Source organism: Falco rusticolus, chromosome 4 (genome assembly GCF_015220075.1).
Source record: "Falco rusticolus isolate bFalRus1 chromosome 4, bFalRus1.pri, whole genome shotgun sequence".
Lineage (NCBI taxonomy): Eukaryota > Metazoa > Chordata > Aves > Falconiformes > Falconidae > Falco > Falco rusticolus.
Window position 1 is genome coordinate 29,894,507 of NC_051190.1, and position 12,374 is coordinate 29,906,880.

The 12,374-nt window shown below is 49.6% G+C and overlaps 1 protein-coding gene across 1 annotated transcript; it reads right to left on the reverse strand.

Moving 5' to 3' along the window:
- Nucleotides 1-1,765: 1,765 nt before the first annotated feature.
- Nucleotides 1,766-10,395, reverse strand: AMZ1 (archaelysin family metallopeptidase 1). Its single transcript, XM_037385797.1, has 6 exons — nt 9,894-10,395; nt 9,084-9,251; nt 8,077-8,205; nt 7,571-7,734; nt 6,069-6,245; nt 1,766-2,407 (listed from the first exon to the last, which is right to left on the reverse strand). The coding sequence occupies exons 1-6, from the start codon at nt 10,195-10,197 to the stop codon at nt 1,838-1,840; spliced, it is 1,512 nt and encodes a 503-aa protein (XP_037241694.1). The 5' UTR covers nt 10,198-10,395; the 3' UTR covers nt 1,766-1,837.
- Between the last annotated feature and the right edge of the window lie 1,979 nt (nt 10,396-12,374).

Below are 12,374 nucleotides of genomic sequence, written 5' to 3' on the forward strand. Positions count from 1 at the left end.
GCTGACTTCTGCCAGAAGTTGAGTGTGTTTCTGTGCCACCCCTTTTCTCTGTTGTCTTTGGATTTGTTGTGATAGAAGGCTGCCCATTTCCCTTAGGCAGTATTGTCATCCAGAGTTTATGGCCCCTTTCTGGAAAGTTCCTAAAGTTCAGCATAATTGTTCAGTACAGAAGCAAGAGCGAACAAGGCTGGACAACATGTAATCTCTTGCTTAAAATAGTAAATCTGTTAAGGCAACAACAGAGCAAGTATGGGGCAGTACATGGATTTGTAATTCAAGCAGGATTAGTTTGGAAAATTTCTGCTGCTGGGAAGAATGTCTTGGATGAGAACCCCACCGCCTTTGAGGCTGCCAGGAGAGGGCGGCAGCAGCGGCTCCGCCGCACAGCGCCTGCGCCCAGGCCAGGCGCGCAGCCTGGAAAAAATGTTTCCAGGAATTGCCGTCATCAGTCCCGAAGCCAGAACTCCCTTTTTCTCCCCTTATGAATCATGCGGATGTGAAGTCAGTTGTGTTTCTCAAATCCAGTTGAATTTACTACGAGATCATCTGTTCTGCTCACCTGCACGTGTAAATCTCAAGCTTTTCTCAAACGTCTTCCCCTGATCTTCTCCCTTCCCGCCCCAAAAATGCATTGCAGGGTTACTGCGTGGTTAGATCCTCTCTCCTCCCAGCTGAACTGGACCCAGTCCTGCCTGCTGATATTTTTGGATGGGAGAAAACCAAAGCACGGCCACGTAGCTGTGAGCCACCGAGTGCGTTATCAGTGCTGAGGTCTGAGTGAACTGGGGATGGAGAGAGCCTTCCCCCAGCCTGCTGCTCTTACAGAGCTCAAACCCATTGCCCTCTTGAGCTCCGGCTATAAATAGCCAGAGAGGAACAGCATGCCCCAGCACTGGGGAGACGGGCTCTGCAGCTCCTGGAGCCAGCACGGCACCGGTTCCTGGTGAGTGGGTGGCTTAGGGAACAGAGAAGAGGGAGAGGACCAGGGTTTTAAGTTCTCAAGGCAGAAAGAGAATAATGCATGTGTAATTCCCCCCTTTCAGTTAATAGTCAATGAGTGTGTGAATGTTTTCAAAGGGTTTTCTCTCCTGTGCCAGTCTACAGAGGATGTGAGATGTTACAGCTCGTGGCTCCAAGCCTGGCTTTGAACTGAAGCACCTCAGGAGATCCCCTCGAGTGTCCGCCAAAAGACAGTCATCACGCTAACGCTGTTCTTTATGGCAGAGGAGCTGCCAGGGATCTTTCTGCTTTACTCGCTGACTCTGTGCCTGCTGTCTCCCCCACTACTCCTAGTGTGTCTGTCAGCCTCAGTTGCCCTCCTGCCCTCAGCAGAACCTCCAGCTGATGGGGCAGCCACCAGAATGGAGATGAACATTTGGTATGGGGGGAGAGGAGAGGGAAGAGTATCATCTGTGCTTCAGGCTGAAATGCTGAGCAGCGGGGAGCTCTGCGCAGGGGAGAGCTGCCCTGGTTTAATGTACATCTGTGCATTCAGATGACCCAAGCTTCTATGTGAACATATTTAGCTTCTCTGTGAACGTGTCTAGTGTTTAGCAGGGACCTCTTCCCAGCTGACTTTAGACCGAATGAACTGTGGCAAGAAAATACAAGCGCCTACATAGGACTTGGTGTGGGTTTGGAGTAGCACTGCCTTTTAGACCAGCACAGGAAAAAGCCTCAGAGAAGAACTGATCACATCAAAAATAATCTAGCAATCTCAGAAAAAGAAACACCTTTTATTCCTGTGGGCAGTTGTGGTGAGAAAGGTCAGAAGCAGAGCAGTAATGTAACCAAAGCTATGGGAGCAAAGCTGGCCCAACCCAAGGCAGACCCCAGCCTAGTTTTCCTCCCACCGCCAGCGATGAGGGGATGATTCCCCTTTGGACAGTTTTCTGGAACTCAGTTTCCTCCGCAAGGAGGAAAATTTGTCTCCGAGAACTTTCCGTAGCCCGGTGTTGTCCCTAGCGAAGGGTAGGGCCTTCCTCATAGCGGGCAGTTGTCCTGTAAACATTTCCCACTTAGCCAGGGCATCCACGGTCTGGTCTACTTGAGCCAGCTCCTCCTCGGAGACGTTCCTCTCTAGGGCAGCGATGCACATCTCCAGCCACAGCTCGTAATCTTTAATGGCATCTGTGCACTTGGGGGGCCCGGTGAGCTGGGGCTGTCTGTGCGCCTCGGCCGGCAAACACAAGCGCTCGTCCTGTTCCAGCTCCTGGCCGAGGGACAGGGCCTGGCTGCAAGCGTCTGGCGTCAGCGGCTCGGACAAGGAGGTCACCGCCTCAGAGTCGTTCTCGCAGCACATCCCAGAGTCTGAGCTGAAGGGAAGGATGTCCTCCGAGGTGGACAGGTCTGCTGACTCCTGTCTTGGCCATGTGGACAACACCGTCTGTGTCCAAGCATAGAGCTTCTGCGATGAGAGGCAAAAAAGGTTTGTTTTAGAGAGTGAGAGAAAGCAGGTACACCTTTCCCAATGTTTGTCTTGGGTGCCTCAGCTACAGATGCTATGGTCCTCTCTCCAGCATATGGATTCAGACAGCTCATGGCTACCTTGTGGAGCAGGGGCTTTCTCTTGTCCTGTGTTTTTGGAGTCTGTGTCTGTGGCAGAGCTGCCTGCAGTCATATGTGGGCTGTATCTGCCCTGTTCTTGAGGATGGCAGGAGAAAACAGCACAAACCCTCTCCCTGCTGTGTGGGTGTGATCTCCATGAGAGCCAAACTAGTGCCTCTCTGGAGGAAGCTGTGTCATTGTAAAGGCTCCTGAGATAGCAGTGAAGAATTTTGTTTCATAGTGGTGTTAACTCCTGGGGTAACGTGCATTTTATTCCTAAGAATAGCTCTTACCCTCTCGAGATGAAATGCACAAGTGGGAAGGCTGGGCTCCAGGAAAGAATTCATGAAAGGAAAATGTCTGAGACAATTTCCTTTTTAAATATTAAGTGCTACCATGTAACAGATTGCTTCTGGCACATTTATTCCTTATGCTTTGGGGAATGAATCGCAATGCTCCAGTCATCCCTGGATAAAAGGTGATCTCCTTGTCTGCCTTGTTGGCACGTGTTGGGGGGGTGTCTGGGGGGGGGGGGTGTTTGGTGTGTTTTTCAGCTTTTTCACACCCTTGTGGCCTATTTCTTTCTTTTTACTTTTTGCAGCTCCTAGCTGATACCTTTGCAAAGCCCTGCGGTTGCTTTAGGAAACGGCAGTGACAGAGCATGAACCTGCGATGTGGCTGCGCTGGGTCCGTGCGTGGGGTGAGCTGTGCCTTGGAGCAGCGGGCACGTCTCCAGCCCCACGGCCCCACCAAGCTCCATTCTGCCGCTGCTCCTTCCCCCTTCCCTCCCCTACTGCTCTCTCTTCAGGCAAGTGACAGAAAGGATAAAGAGCTCAAATTGAGTGGGTGGGAGAAATCGGCCCTGCTTCTCATTTCAGTCTGCTCGTGAAGCCTCAGGGAAGAATTTCATACAAGAATAAAATGGACTCTTTCAGCTAAGTTAATCCACCCTGCCCCCTTCCTCTGAGGCAAGAAAAAATGTAAAGGGACAATTTTTTCCTGCCTCATCCCACCTCCAGTAGCCCTCCCCTCCCTGTTTAAAAAACAAAGGCGGCACCAGAAGCTGCAATAGGAGCTGGGCTAGGGAAGGGGACAGCAAAGCTATTTGAAAGCTGCAACCAGCCCATGATATTATGTCTCTTAAAATTCCCAGGAGCAGTGAAACTGGGAAGGAATCACAACTGCTACTTAACCCAGTTCCCGAGAAGAGAAAAAGCTGTGGAGGTAAGGATGTGCAAACAGTACATTTGGATTAGGTAAGGTGAAAGGAGGGGATGAGCAACTCAAGATCACTACCAAAGCCCCAAGATCTTTCCTGTCTGTCATCCTTTGAGTGGTTTATTGATTTGAATTTGGGAAGGGTTTGCAGGGCTACAGCCTCTTTTTGTGTTCCCCTAACTAACTAGAAATGAATTAATCCCTTCATGGGTTTGGATTACCTGCAGGCAAGAGCATTTGAAGTGGATGCTCAACCCCAGGTAAGTCACTAAGAATGAAACCTGTTGTCTGACCCATCAAAAGGCTCCAGGTTTGGCACTGGAAGTTTTTCAACCCCCTCTGCCGTGGCAGCGCTGTCATCCCCAGCAGCAAGGCAGCCACACTGCGCCCGAGAGCACACGCTGCGATTAACACCATGGTGAGGGTGTAGCTAACCCAGCCTCTCCGAGCAGCTCGAGCACGGTTTTCTTCTGCAATGTGGCCGCTGCACACTGACCCAGGTGCCATGTGCAGAACAGCCTGGGATGCTGCAGAAGCAGCAGGTGGAAATGTTGGCTGTGGTGGGGAAACACCATGAGAATGGGTTTGCTTTCAGTTTTCAAGATGACTCACTCTGGAATAAGCAAATGTGATGAAAAAATAGAGTGTTTCTGACTGCAACTCAGATAAATAAACTGAGGGGCTCTTCCTCCTGTGTAAGGACTGGTTTCCTGTCCCACATGCTCTTCTGCACATCACCGTGTCTCAGGCGCAGACATCAGCAGCGTTACCTGCTCCTGGCGAGGAACAGCTTTATGTCTGGCATTTCCTGTGTTTATGATGAGCGTCTGGGGCCGTTATGTGGCAGGTGGGGATCCAGGCTAGTTTTCCAAAGGGAAATGTGACTTCAGATTTGGGCTTGGCCAGCCACGACCTCTCAAAACATGCTTAACAAGTAACTTTGCTCTCTGACATTGTCTCCAAATGCTTTATGCTCTCTTCTGTCAGGTTCCTTAACTATTTAATTCATCTCTGGCATTTATATTTCCTCTCAGTGCTATAGCAAAGCCTCTTAAAGAGATTATCACAACTCTTTTATACCAGCTTGTACTATATCTAGATGAGCTTTTCCTTGTCAGGGAAGCAGATGTGCTATTTGGCAAGTGTATCCTTTCTTAAGGTTTGTGTTCACTGTCACCAGGGGATGCTAAGCCAATTACAGTATTTGCTGCAGGTGTAAAGGCAAAAATGTTTCTAGAAAAGCTTAATGCTGATGGCAGTTCTCTTCTAGAAAGAAATAGGGGGATGCTAACAGGCTGGGTGTTTAAATAAACCAGATTTTATTCCTCTGGTAGCCTGGGCAATTTTAGCACCTCTTAGAAGCAGGGACCAAACAGCCATGGAGTCAGAGGCAGGTCTAACACTGCCGCAGACACACAGGCAAGCAGCAAAACCACACAAATTTGAGTTCCCCCAAGTCCTTTGCCATGTTTCCGTGTGTCTGATTCCAAGCTGAATGAAACTAGAGGCATCCCCATTCTCATTCTGCACATATCTTGTTACAAATATAACCCACAGACTTTAAAATAGGCAGCTATGGAAAATCCTGTCTCTGAACATGATGTGTGTCAGACAGAAATTATAATCAGGGAAAAGACAGAGTGCCAAGTGAGAACGATGACATTATTTCTGTTCTACCAGCCGTTTGGCTACCAAATCCTGCTTTTTAGACAGCAGAGGTAGAAAACCCTTTCTAGAGCTAAGGGCACCTTAGCACTATTTTTGGTGTTGTCTAAATGTGGTGCTAGCAGTTTTACAGATGGGAGAGAAGAGAAAAAAGATGAGTCTGGGACCCTCCACTTATTAGAGGGTAATAATCTGGGATCTTTTCTCATACTTTTAAACAGAGGAACTGCAGCAAAGTATGCACTTAGTATTTTCTCCCTGTCACTAGCAGCCCCTGAGAGCCAGAAAACTGTGGTGGCACAGATGTGGGAATGGCTGTGCTCGCTGCCGCTCTGGCTTGAAACCTGCCTGCCCTCCCCACTTCATTGTCAGGAGCAGCAAAACGTGGCCGGACTGCTGCGCCATCCCTTGTTGTGAACAGCCAAAAGCCCTAGAGCTGACATGAAGTGCTACGTTAGTCACGGACTGTGTGTACAGCACCCACCCCTGTGAGGTGTAACCTTGCTTTCTCAGCACCTTGCACTGCAAGCATCTGCGTTTGACGCGCCCATGTAACAAACGCTGTGGTTTGGAGTGAGCCGCTCTTCTCCCTGCTATGTCCCCCGGCCCCAGGGAGGGCTGGCAGGTCTGTCTCTCACCCTGTAGCGCTCAACGAGTTTGAAGCCCACAACATGCTGCAGTTTCCGAAGGCAGATGGGACATGGCTCCAGAGGCCGCAGCAGGGCTTCGTCCAGGCTCAGCGCGCCCTGCATGATGCACTGCAGCCAGCGGCAGGTCCCCAGCCCCATCAGGTGGCAGATCTCGTGGCAGGTCACCTTTCAGGAAAGCAAGAATCACAGCAGTGCATGGTCATTCCTGCTTCCACTGCCCCCTCTTCTTCCTTCTCTGCTGTTCCAGCTCCCCTGCTCCCCAGCAGTCTATAACTGACTTGTTGCTCAGCCCTGCCAGTGCTCCAGCCCAGGCTTTCCCAAGATGAAAGGAGAACGTGGCTCCCCTCTTCCCAGGTAACCCAATGTCCGCATTTGTATGGTGGTGGAGGAGGAAGCGTGGATGTGTTGTTTAGAAGCAGCTGTGGGAAGACCCTGTAGATAACAAGTCCACAGCAGTAGGGGGTGTGTGTGTGTCTGTGTCTCTGTGTTTTAAGTCCCTCTGGGGTCTGAAAAGAGCAGCACAATCCGTGTGAGAAATCTGTAAGAAGCTATTGGCAATAATAGATCTGTGTCCTACCAGAGCAGACGCTCTTGATATTTGTGCCAAAGCAAAATCCAAGCTGGAGTCAGCTGGCCAAGCGTGACTGCTTTGGGAATTGGCAGCCATGAAAAGACTGAGAATGGAGGATTCCCCCCCCTCCTCCCATTGCCACCTAACATCACCTGAAATTGCTACAGGAAGAGACCTCACACTAGAAAAACCTGAGCAGATACCAGGGGATGCAGGGAGAAATGGCATCAAAGGTGTTGGTGCAGCTGCTCTGCCCAGGCCAGCTTTAGGAGAAACACTGGAAGCAGAGCTGACACGGGGGCACAGGGGAGATCCTGGCACCAGGGAGGACAGCACTCGTGAAGAGGATGTGTTGGAGATGAATGGGGTTTAAGGGCATCTGTATATAATGTACGTGCAAACTCTGAGGTATTTTTCTCATCCATCCATGTAAGCAGGTCTGGCAAGCGATCCTCTGCCCTTACGGATACCAGCGTCTGAGGAAGACACAGTCACCCCTCCCCAGCCATCCATTAGTTAACACACAGCACTGCTAGATGTTCTGATTAACCTCCATATACCCTACCGGCTATCAGATCCTACTGCACATGCATCGCCTGACAAATGAGAGCCTGGGAGCTGGGCAGTCTTTGTCTCAGGGTTGCTCCGTGACGTAAGGTAAGTCCTGTAGCCTCGCTATACAGCTGATGCTACGGTTTGCTCCAGCAGCAAGGGGAGTAAGAGCTGTCTGTGTGGTGCACTGAAATACCAGCTCTTTAGGACTGCTTTAAGTGTGTGGACCTGGCTGTGATTGTCTGCATCTTCTGGGAGCAGAGCCTCATGCCTGTTTCACTGGGCTGAGACACGGATTATGCCTGGGCCTGAAATATTTAACCCTACATGGCAAGAACTACGGGGTGCAGGAGATTGCTGGTCCTACCTTACAGCATTGGACCATCTCTTGGGCGCTGAACGGCAGTGTCCGCTCTCTGCTTTCCTTGCTGACTTCGCACAACCGTTCCTTCTGCGTGAGTGGGTTCAAGCTGCTGCAGCCAGCCTGGGGGAAATCCCCAGAAAATCTGGCAAAGCTGCAGACTCCCACTTCTGTGAAAAGAGGTGCATACAAGTTAGGCATCAGCTCTCTTACAACTGTCTCTCACCTTAGGCAGCATGACAAGAAAGCTGATGTAGCACAGCCCCATCGAGCACACAGGCTGTGATAAGACCCACTTCCCAAAAGGTCTGTAGCACCTCAGTTACCTTTGTCCAGGTCAGGAGCCCTGACTCCCCTAATTTTAAATTGGGAAAACCTAGTTCCTCTCCTCAGGAAGTGAATAAAATGTTAAGGATAAGATTTGGCTATTCCAGTCTCCCAGGGAAGGCTTTTGGGTACAGTGCTGCCTTATTCACATGCTGTGCTAGGAGATCATGGGACACCAACCCTACCTTGTCCTGGCAGGAATTTGCTGAATGTGAAGCTCCAGGTCTCACATGGGTAAAGGTCCAGCAGAGTGAGTCCAAGGACACACAGGGCATCCATGGGCTTGTTGTTCTTCAAGAAATTCAGGACCCCATCTGGACAAATACAAGAGAGATGTTGATTAAAATGAAGCACCCCTGGAAGGCATGCAAGAGACAGAATTGTGGGGAGGAGCATGTAATCCAAGCCACAGGTGGGCAGAGCTGCTGGATTCAGCATCTTGGATGGAGAATCACGGCTGTGTAGCCCGACCGTTCAAATAAGAGTACACACAGACCTGACTTTGGAAGTGGGGCTGAGCACAGAGTTAAAACAAAGCAGAGCTAAGGGCAGAGATGTAGGTGAATTCTGTACTAACCCCTGGAAATAAGCACCTAGAAGTAGAAGAATTCCCCTACAGGCATTTCAGACCTGAGCCAGAGCAGCCGCATAGCTGCAGCCTTGGGTCTGTGCCGAGCACGTGCTGCCTGTGGTACCTGCAAACAGCTTGTCCCAGATGGATGTTCGTGCAGCGTGAGTTTGGCAGCTGACAAACCCATTTCCCTGGGGAGCTGCATGACACTTGAACCCAATTTCCTAACATGAAAGGCCGGCGAGTTCCCCACCTGTGCCAGCCAGCCAGTAATTTACTTTGGCTCTGGACAAGAGATGGGAGAAGGCAGACTACACCAAATAAACAGTGCCTTCCCGCGGAGCTGGGCCGATCGCTTTGCAGAGCTGGACCTAAACTAACAGCACTGAAAAATACAAACAGCAGAGGAAAAGGTGATGAAAGTCACTTTGTTTTTTTATTCCTGTTTCCAGCCTCAGCGCTCTGGGTTTTCCATGGGAACAGGATTTCTCCCTTTTCACTCCCTTCCTCATCCCCTCCCTGCTCAGGCAATGAAGGGCTATTTCAGACGTTTCCGAAGGGAGGGCTCGTGCCCTCCTGCCAAGCTGGTGTCTCTACAGGCTCCCCATCCCAGGTCCTTACCTGCATGAAGCTGCACCCTGTCTGAGTCCCGGCTGTGGCGATAGCAGCAGTGAATGGAAGAGATGGGGATGGAGGGAAGGCACTTCACACGGAGTCCCAGGAAGAAAGACTCAACACAGCTCTGAAGGGAATCCAGCAGCGAGAGCCCAGCAGGCCCATCGATTAAGTCTGAGAAGAGAAGCTCTGTTATCAGTTCCTTAAAGCCAGGGTGAACCCGAAGGTCTGAAGGGGTTCTGTGGGGTTGGCCACAGCAACTGGGGAGGAGGAAGCCTGGTTCATTCTGAAATTAATTGCTTACTCTGGGATGTGGCAGGCATCTCTAAATGGTTATACACAGATATGGAGGAGAGGAGGGGGCTCTTTCTGAGAGCCAGCTCGAGGCATTAGCATGCTGTGTCGTTAGCAGAGCAGTGTGCTAGGAAGGTTGTCTCCTCTTTAAGTCATGCAGAAAGATTAATGTGGGAAAGGGTGGCTGTTTTTAATGAACCGTTTTTAATGAACAGCTCTTGAAATGCTGTTTTAGCCAGCATTGTTTTACATATATTGTTTTATATGTATGCACACATATATTCACAGCAAGCCTCACCCAGGAGCACACATACCATTTACAAGGCAGGTCTACTGATGGTTGTCATCGTGGCTTGTGACTCTAGACTGGGGGCACATCAGAGCCTTTGGTATTACATTTATTTTTGCTACAGCAATTGCATTTTGCAGGTTAGTCATAAGAAGAGCATGTTAATAGCATTCAGCACCACCCACCTCCCTCCTGCATCTTTCCAGGTGGCTCAGTGAAGATGCCCACATTACCTATAGGTTGCAGGTAAATATGCTTCCGATAGAAGTTCTGCTTCCTCCTTAGCATGGCGTGATAGAATGTCTCAAAGTCCTCAGGGGCATCGGGGTGGCTGAGGAGCCAGTCAAAAGCTGTCCGGATGAGCAGTGTGCAGAAGAGCGTTCTCTGCGGGTTGTAGGCTTCCGAGAGGAACAGCTTCTCCGCCCTGGAGAAAGCTTTGGCATAGAGCTCCTGCAGGGCTGGGTTGGTGGAGATCAGCGCGTCCTTCAGAGCCCGGGGCCCGAAGCTGAATTCCTGAGCGTGTTTGCACTGCAGCATCGTGGAGGGACCCGCCAGCTGTGGCACTGCCTGCAGGAGGGGATACTACGATGGGTGCGTGGCCTCACGAGGGGCCTGGAAACCTTCTCACGCTTTGCTTTCAAAGGAGTTTGCCCCAAGATCCCAGCTGCAAGGTTTGATTGGGAGCTTATAAATGCTGTACGTAGTGCTGGTCAGGAGCCCTATGCATTTACGCGAGAGTAGCTGGTATAGGGTGCTCTACGTCTGCACGTATGTCACTGGTTTATGGACAATGTACCAGTAGATGGTGCTCAAGAATGCATAGCCCCATTATTGCTACCAGATGTCTGTATTAAATCAAATAAATAGTGAGATTTTTTTTGTTGTTATTGTTCTACCCTGAAGTCCCAAGAACACAGGAAATACCTCGGTGTGTTGTGCAACTGGCTGCACTGGCCCTCATGATGCTGAAAGGTGGGGTGCGCCTGCTTGCTTGGGCTAAAACACACTCCCTGGGGCTCTTGAAGGCATAGGTCCATGGCAGGAAAGAAGAGGTAGATCTTGGCTTTTATTTATCTATCAGTAGCCTAAACTTCTGACTTCCCTGACACCAGTGAAAGCAGCTGTTCGCTGTTGACAACTTCCTCTTAACAGCTTTTAATCCTCACTCTTAGGTACTGAGCTGGGCCCTCTGCCAGCTCACAGTGCTGTTGTCAGGCTGCAAGATGTGGGAGGGTTCGCCCAGCCTGATCTACAGGTGGGACTTGGTGGGTGACACTGGGGTTTGCTGGTGCTGCCCCTCTAGCAAGATGTGCACGGGCCTGCTGCCATCATGTCACCTCGTGAATAACTTCATGTCAACCATGTTAGCATCAAGAGCGCCAGTAATGATGTGAAGTGGTAAATAAAGAGCAAATGAAATCCTGCAGCAGGAAGAAATTAATTTGGCGCATCCCAGAAATACCCTCTCCAGGGTTCTTTCTCAGGCCAGCGTTTTCCAAAGCTGCATAAGTCAAGCACCTATTTCCCACTGCAGTGTATGCACTTACGGAGGTTCCAGTAGACCTCTTGGGAAAAGGGAGAAAAAAGAGGAAACAAAGTACAACCCCTATGGCTAACCCACATCTGGATTTCCCCAAAGATTCTTTTTTTGTAAGGAGACCATGCCAAGTCAAACTGGGAGCATTTTGAAGCAGTCCTTTGGACAAAGTTGCCTACCACAGGTAAGTGCTCCACCTGTGTACGGCAGAATGACGAATACACGGGTTTATAAAAGCACAGGGTTTCTAGCAATAAGTATGAACTTCTGTTAGGCAAGTTAATGCTAACTTAAAAGAAACCAGACAAGCTTTCAAGCTTTCTGGGTGGATAAATGTATCAGCTGCTGACCATCACCATTCTAACATCATCATTCAATCACAGAAAAAAAAAAAGAAAAAGAAAAAAAAAAAAAGAGGTAAAATATTTTGAGGAGGAACTGGTTAAGTCTATAATTTAAGTTTCTCTGCAGCCTGGCTCTGGCAGGTAAGTGCCATTCAGTGGCCCTTGAGGGCAGCAGTATAACAAGAAAATTCAATATTTAAAGAATAGTACCAACATGAGCCAAAAGCTTTCCTCAGTTTACGCAGAGAAGGCTCTGGTAGTTTCACCCTAGGAGGAAGGTGGCAGCCCATTAAATTAACACTGGATTTCTTTACATCCAACCCTTGGGGAGCTGTATGTATGTATAAGCTGGCCTTACAAAAGACTGGGGTTTTCTGAGCTTTTTTGGCACTAAGGGTGTATAGCCTAGGAGAGGGAGCGGGTAAGCAGCTTTATTTTTGCAAGCTCTGTATTGCGCTAGCATTAAAGGCTGACAGCAGATGGCATGGTGGGCTCTGGAGTGGTACAAGGGCCCTCATCCAATGAAAGTTTAGAAATAAAATCTGTGATGCTTTCTCGGCCACCTCTTCTTATTGCCCAAAACATGTCCAGATTGCTTCAGCTGGTTTTTACAGGCAGCAACAAGAGTTCGTGTGAAATTGTTCTGCATTTTGTCACCCACATCTCTACGCTTCTGACTGGATTACAGATTTGGCAGGATGAACCGAGAGTCCAACCCCGCCAGGTCATCAGGCGTTTTGCCTTGGGCTGGGGTGAAGATTTGGGTTTTCCTAGGGCCAACGTTTCACTTGTTCTGCACAAACTGGAAATACAAACATAGTTTTTCTGGTCGC

What these genes read in the sequence shown, in the direction of transcription:
- AMZ1 (XM_037385797.1), bottom strand. Translation starts at nt 10,197, where the DNA reads ATGCTGCAGTGCAAACACGCTCAGGAATTCAGCTTCGGGCCCCGGGCT. An exon ending in CAAATTCCTGCCAGGACAAG is followed by an intron (nt 7,735 to 8,076) that starts GTAGGGTTGGTG and finishes CTCTTTTCACAG; the next exon opens with AAGTGGGAGTCTGCAGCTTT. An exon ending in AACTCGTTGAGCGCTACAGG is followed by an intron (nt 2,408 to 6,068) that starts GTGAGAGACAGA and finishes CTCTCATCGCAG; the next exon opens with AAGCTCTATGCTTGGACACA.